The 6868-nt window shown below is 39.8% G+C and overlaps 1 protein-coding gene across 2 annotated transcripts in view; it reads left to right on the forward strand.

Annotated features, from left to right (window-relative positions):
- Positions 1 to 4792, forward strand: part of rrp36 (ribosomal RNA processing 36) — a 9141-nt gene extending 4349 nt beyond the window's left edge. For both annotated transcript variants that reach the window (XM_080302515.1, XM_026172016.2), the window contains exons 3-8: positions 1803 to 1935; positions 2021 to 2087; positions 2171 to 2275; positions 2432 to 2509; positions 3876 to 3993; positions 4324 to 4792. In XM_080302515.1, coding sequence (XP_080158641.1) covers positions 1803 to 1935; positions 2021 to 2087; positions 2171 to 2275; positions 2432 to 2509; positions 3876 to 3993; positions 4324 to 4475 — 653 coding nt within the window. In that variant the 3' untranslated portion in view covers positions 4476 to 4792. The remainder of the gene's footprint in view (positions 1 to 1802; positions 1936 to 2020; positions 2088 to 2170; positions 2276 to 2431; positions 2510 to 3875; positions 3994 to 4323) is intronic.
- Positions 4793 to 6868: the final 2076 nt, after the last annotated feature.

The raw sequence follows: 6868 nt of genomic DNA on the forward strand, positions 1-6868 counted from the left end.
GGATATTATTCTGTTCAGTTAGGAAGTGTAAACTTGGGCTGTGCGATATGACCAAAATCTCATATCCCGATATAAGAATTCCATCGTCCGATAACGATATAAATCACAAAAATGTAACATTTTCTGTAAATTCTGTGAATCTCGGGCAGCTCGACCTGGCGGCTCTTTTTTACTTCTCATCCGTAAATAATCTGCTCTTTCACGTGATTCAGTTTATTTTGAAAAGTCTCAACAGGATCTTGAGCTTTATTGTGAAAGGTTTATGTGGAACATAAACAAGCGGACACACGATGGTGTTACCGTCGTTGTTGCTAACCACAACGCATAAAAACAGGCGCTTGTCCGTCAGTAGTGTGGTTATATAAAATATAAGAGAAAGAGAGAACTTGAAGAAATGAATATAGCCACTACAGTGACCATCAAAACGATGAAAAAATATTGCCGTAAACAGTTTATTTTGCAACACCACGAAACAAACGATAGCGTAAAATGAAACGATAGATGTTTTTATATCGTCATCTGATATATATCGTTATATCGAACAGCCCTAGTGTGAACCATTGGGAATTTTTTAACATCCATTTGTTGTTGTTATTTTGTTTTTTTCTTAGCCACCTACAATCAGAGCATGCTTTCAGTTAGGGCTGCACGATTTTGCATAAAATGAGAATCACGATTTTTTGGCTTAGAATTGAGATCACGATTCTCTCACGATTTTCTTTTCCAGTATAAATATTTATTGCACTTATTAACTGCACATCAACTTCGTAACAGTTGCGACTGAACATAAAAACAATAAATAAACATAAAAACAACAAAATGTTGTACTGCTTGAAATTCCGTCTCCACCGTTGCTCGACGCTGCGTGTACAGAGCAGGTAGTGCAACAATAGAAAAATAGTTGTGGGACGGCACTGTGTAGCGTTTGTCTAGGGTGTTGATCATTTTCCTAAATCCCTCGTTTTGCACAGTGTTGATGGAGCCATATCTTTGGTCAGGTGATAAGTGATAGCCTCCGTGATTTCTTTGTGCCTGTGGGAGTTCGACGGGTAAAGGGAAGCGCTGTATAAGGTTCCCGTTATTGATGTTTGGGTGGTTGACCAGGACGGATTTTCTCCTGTCACTTTCTCGTCATCCCTGACGTGCTCTCCGTGGTTTTTTCCCTGCTAATTTTAGCATCACAGGGCACAGCTTCTGTATCACGTGGTATAAGGCTCCGCCCTCGTCATTTGTTGAGCAGGAAGAGTGAGCGCTTGTTTTCATGCAGAGTACGTCCCGGATCAAAATGCGGTACAATCGTCGTCTTTTTTTCTTTCTTTCTTTTTTTTTTTTTTAAATAGTTGTCATTTGGAAATGAGATCGCACATAAGCATGAATCGAGATCGCGATTTTCTAACGATTAATCGTGCAGCCCTACTTTCAGTGCAGGCGAATTAACTAGCAAACACAGTGCTTTTCGTCTCGTGTTCTCACTGGCCACCACCTGTTGTGGTGCTCCTCATTTAACTGCCCTGACAAATAGGATTTTGACCAGCATAGGGTTCCCACCCTCATTTTCAAGTACTTTTCATGACAGACACACACAAACACAGATTGTTGATTTATGTATCTGTGCGTTTTCATATTTTTGTGTTCCAGCTGCTGTATGCTTTTTGGGGTTTTTTCCAAGGTTTTTTCCCCCCCGTTTGTTTTCTTTTTCTGCCACAAACCCAATATAGTGCTGAATGTATAATTGCGCGTGATAACTAATTGCAGTGTCTCTCTGGCAAAAAATCCCCTTCTGTCTTCTTCAACCCTTCCAGAGCTGTCCAACATGTCATTTGAGAACATTGTAAAACTGCAGAACCAGGTGGGAACCAAAGTTTACAACACGGTTGCCTATGGCAGCAACAGGAGTCACGAGTCCAGCAAGAAGAAACGACTAAACAAGAACAGGTGAACGTTCTCAGCCTGCTTAGACAACTGTTAGACTTTCCTCATCTAAATCCTGCAGGGCTTTACGGTCTGCTTGTGATTTCAGGCCAGTGGAACTCTCAGCCAAGAAACCAGCACCATTCCTCCGACAGGTCATCCCCGTCAAGAAACCAGTGAGTGGAGAAAATCTCCAGTGTTGAGTTCAATGCACAAGCACTCATGTATATACAGATTTGGTTTTTGTTCTGTCCTCCAGACGCTGAGAGATCCTCGATTTGATGACTTGTCTGGAGAATACAAACCAGAGATTTTTGAGAAGACCTATAAGTTCATTAATGACATCCGACACAGAGAGAAGGAGGTGAGAAAATGAACGACAATGTGCTGAATGTAAAGAGAAACAAAAAAGACATTTTTAACTGTAGGCTGAAAAATCTAAGATGATAACAGTTGTAAAACTTGTTTGTTTCAGTTAGTGTGAGAAGAGTAACAGTGGTACCATTTTCGTTATTTGCAGATTGTTCAGAAAAAGCTGAAGAGAATAAAGAAAAACAGCCAGACGAAGGAGAAACTGCAGTTCCTTTTGAAGAGGATGGTGAGTCTTTGCTGCCTTTCATTCACTTTTAATTATGCAGTTTAGTTTTTTGTTTTTATCAAGAAAAACTAGAAACGCATTAATAGTTTTACAATTTAAGCATCTTCCTTGAAAAGCATTTCAGTTTGTTGATTTATGAAATCATAGAAGAGAATAGAGTAGAATAGATCTTTATTGTTACAAGAACAGTGAAACACAGTTTGGCATCTCTCCGTTAGCAGCGTGTAGATTCCTTTAGAATAAGAAAAAAAGAGAAGCCAAAAAGTAGACTTATAGAGCTAACTACACACAGGGAATATACATAGTAACATAAGTATCTACCAGATATATGGCAGTTATATGTACCATGCAAAGGAGCAGGTGCAATATAAGGAGCATGCATCATCAACCTCTTGTTGCTACAGACCTCTTAAAGGGCTGCACCAGCAAGCAATCTGTTGCTTGTAGTTGGCAAACAGCATTTTCAGCAGTATGTGTAAAAGTACTTTGCAATTTAACAAAATAAAAACAGAACCGCTGCAGCACGGTTACTAACTGCCACACGCAAGCGAGAGCACATATCTCCCATACTGGCATCCTTACACTGGCTGTCAGTTAGTTTTCGAATTGATTTTAAGATTTTATTATTCATTTTTGCATGTTGCAGAGGTTAGCACCCTCATACCTTTCTTATCTTTTAAACTGGTACACTCCTGCAAGATCACTGTCTGCAGATCAAATGCTCCTAGCTGCCCTGAGGTCAAGATTAAAGCACAGAGGAGACCTCTGTTTGCTGTGACTGCTCCTAAATTGTGGAACAAACGTCCCCTTCATTTCAAGACCTCCTCAACATTGGACACTTTCAAAACCTGAAACCTGAACCCACTTTTATTCCTTGTATTATTTCTTATCCAGATCTTCTCATTTTATTCTTCTTCCTTAAATTTTTATCATGTCTTCCTATGTTTTATCTCTTTTGTCTTAAATGTACAGCAGGTTGGTCAACAGTTGTTGTTTTAAATGTGCTATATAAATAAATTTGACTTTGACTTTACATGTTATAGTAATGCATTGCATGAGGTCATCAAACATCAAATTGGCCAGTGCAGCATCAATATTCTGTTTGCATGCAACAGTTCTCCAGGCTCTCAAAGTTTTTCTTTAAACATTTGCTGCTTTTTCCAGTGATTTTCACTCCAGTCTGTGTAACTGGCTATTTTCAGGGGTGTGTTTTTTGTTCTTTGCATGGGTTATAATGTGTGTGTGCGTGCGTGCGTGCGTGCGTGCGTGCGTGCGCGGTAGCAACAATAAATGGAAACAATTACAATTACTTTGCATGGTTCTATTCGTCGGAGGTCTTTTTAATGTCAATTTTGACTTTGTGCAGGAAAACCAAGACCAAGCAAGGAAGAGCAAAGAGCAGCAGAGAGAGAGAGAGCTGCAGTTCAAGAGACAGCAGAGAGAGAGAGCCAGTGAGGGTGGAAAACCATTCTTCTTCAAGAAATGTAAGAAGATCATCACTAGATCTCAGAATGCCTATTTTCAATGTGCACATCTATTGATTCACTAAGTATTTGGCCCCAGCATTCCTTCCCATTTATTCACACTGGGACTGACATTAGGAATACACTGACCTGTGGTCCCAACTGTGACTTAGACTATTTCCTTAGGGATTATTAAAGTATTCTGATTCTGATTTAAGATGGCAATCATGAAAAAAGAAACGTTGATAAGAATTGATTTTCTTTTCATTTCTGTAAAAAATAAACAGTGACAGTATCTGTGAAGGTAGTGGAAGTTTTAATAACTGTTCTTTCAATTATTCTTGATTCTAGCTGACATGAAAAAGCTGCAGCTGGCTGAAAAATACCAAGAGCTGAAGAAGAGCAGCAAACTGGACAACTTCCTGAGCAAGAAGAGGAAGAGGAACGCCATGAAGGACCGCAGAAAGCTGCCCAAACAGCTGCAGAGCAAGAAGGCTGTCTAAGGCGTCAAGTGTCATTAAAAACTGTCAAATCATTTAAAAGATTCTTCTGATAGAAAACCCTTCATGCATCAGTCTGGCAGGCATCCCCAGGGTCTAAACAAGTTGCTGGAGCTGAGCGTCTCAGCTGGCGAAGCTGCTGGGGACTCTGACTTAGTCGCTATTATTTGATAATGCTTTCAGTGCATTTATGTTCAGATATCTGAGCTTTCTTTCATCCATTGATACTTGAGCTATCAAACGCAGGCCATTGTATCATTGTGTCAAATCTATAAAACATGTACTTGTTAATAATCAATAAAGTGATGTATTTAAGTGTCTTTGATCTTCATTTGTTCATTGTTTAATTTTTGAGTAGAAAGTGCTTTTAAAAATGAAGAATGTCCTTTTCCTGCACTCTAATAGCCTTTTTTATGCAGTGAAAATATCATGCATTTCGCTGCATCATGGTTCAATTAGGGATGAGAACTGATACTTGCAGTACCTATTGACTTCAGAATTCTTAAAACAACTGTATTTTATATGTATGTGAGTACAGTAGGTCGTATATGTTCTGAGCAGGGTTAACCGTTTGGCTAGATACTCATTTGCAATAATGCCAACTCTGCTTCCACCAGCTGCCAAACAAGTTGGCAGGACACTGGTGCACACAGTTATCCAAATAGCCCCCTCCCTCCCATAGTAATTGCTGTACACATGAACAATAGTGGGAAAAAACTTGGTGAAGAATCTTACTAACTGACATCCTCGTGAAGCCCGGTTTCAACAACATTGAAATATTGACCTGTTTAAATGTGAACCTGTCCAAGGCACACGCTAATGTCAGTCACTGAACTGTTTGTAGCCCATACTGGCTATCTCTTATTAAGCTAGTGGCTGGTGGCTAATAAAATGGTAACACTTGGAGCTAGTTATCAGTTCCTCTCATCTGTAATGTATTTAGATGATATTAATTTGATGCAGAAACAGTTATTTGTGTCTAGAAAGTGTTTCTGTTCCGGTCTGTGATTGAAAATTTACACTGTTATACAAGCTGCACACTGACTACTTGATGCTGTGTAATTCAAAACCATTAGATTTTTTTGCTTTTCATACAATGCCAGGAGAACTTTTGGATGTGACAGTTGTGACAATTATCTGACCTCATTTTAGATCAAATGAACAGAATTTACATCACAAACTATGATTACATTTTGTTTTGGGGGGTGAAATAGTCAGATTTTTCATCCCTAACCTTCTTTTGTAAATTTCACACACAAAGGTCAGTACTACAGGCAGAAACATGGCTGTGCCATGGGTTCCCCAGTTTCACCCACTGTGGCCAAATTGTAATGGAAGAAATGGAAAAGAGGGCTTGGTTATCCTACCCTGGAACACCACCAAGCTATTGGTTCAGGTATATGGATGGGTGAAAATCAAATGTTAGAACATACCACAATTCACTGATCACATTAACTCCACCAGGGAGGATATGAAAAGTGGCAGGTTAGCCTTCTTAGACTCTGAGATTTCCATCAGTAATGAGGGACATCTAAAAGCTGATGTGTACCGGAAACCTACGCATACGGATCAGTGTTTAAGGTTTGACTCTCATCATCCACAGGAGCAGAAACTGGGTGTCATCAGGATGCTACAACACAGAGCGAACACATCCCCACAGACACAGCGGCCAGGGAAGCAGAAGAACATCACATCAAGAAGGCTCTGAGTAAATGTAGCTATCCCAGCTGGACATTTGTCAAAGCTGGGAAGGCGCCTAAAGAAAGCTCCAGCCGATCCAGGAAAAAAGGACAACTGCTGCCTAAGCGAAAACCCTCAGTGATCCCTTATGTCTCATAAGTATCAGAACATTCTCTCTCTGCGGCTTTTAAACCCCAAAACACGCTGCGCCAAAAATGTATCCACTCCAAAGATCGGGTCCCTCCACACAAATAGAGTTATATATTGTACACCGTTAAGTGCCTGGTGAATTGCTGTGACTTTATACCTCTATTATATAACTGTACAATAGCAACCAGCATTCCTACCCCTTACTCAAAGTGCAATACAAGCAATCACATCACACTTTATACTGCACTGATCCTACTCCTTACACTGTACCTGTAGATTTTTTTATATATTTTGTTTGTTTCATTGTTCTGGTAACAATGACAATAAAGATCTATATTACCTTATTTATACATCGGTGAAACTAAACAACCTCTGGCGAAGCCAGTGGCACAAAACAGAAGAGCTAACATCAGGCCAGGACTCCACAATCTATTTACACCTACAGGCCAGTGGACACTCTTTCAACGTCATAATTGAAAGAGGAGGAGGCCATTAATGTGAAAAGGGAAAGACCATCTCTAAATCGAGGAGGGGGCTTAAGGGTACATCTGTCACCATCTTACAAT

This window comes from Astatotilapia calliptera, chromosome 6, assembly GCF_964374335.1.
Source record: "Astatotilapia calliptera chromosome 6, fAstCal68.1, whole genome shotgun sequence".
NCBI classification, from domain to species: domain Eukaryota; kingdom Metazoa; phylum Chordata; class Actinopteri; order Cichliformes; family Cichlidae; genus Astatotilapia; species Astatotilapia calliptera.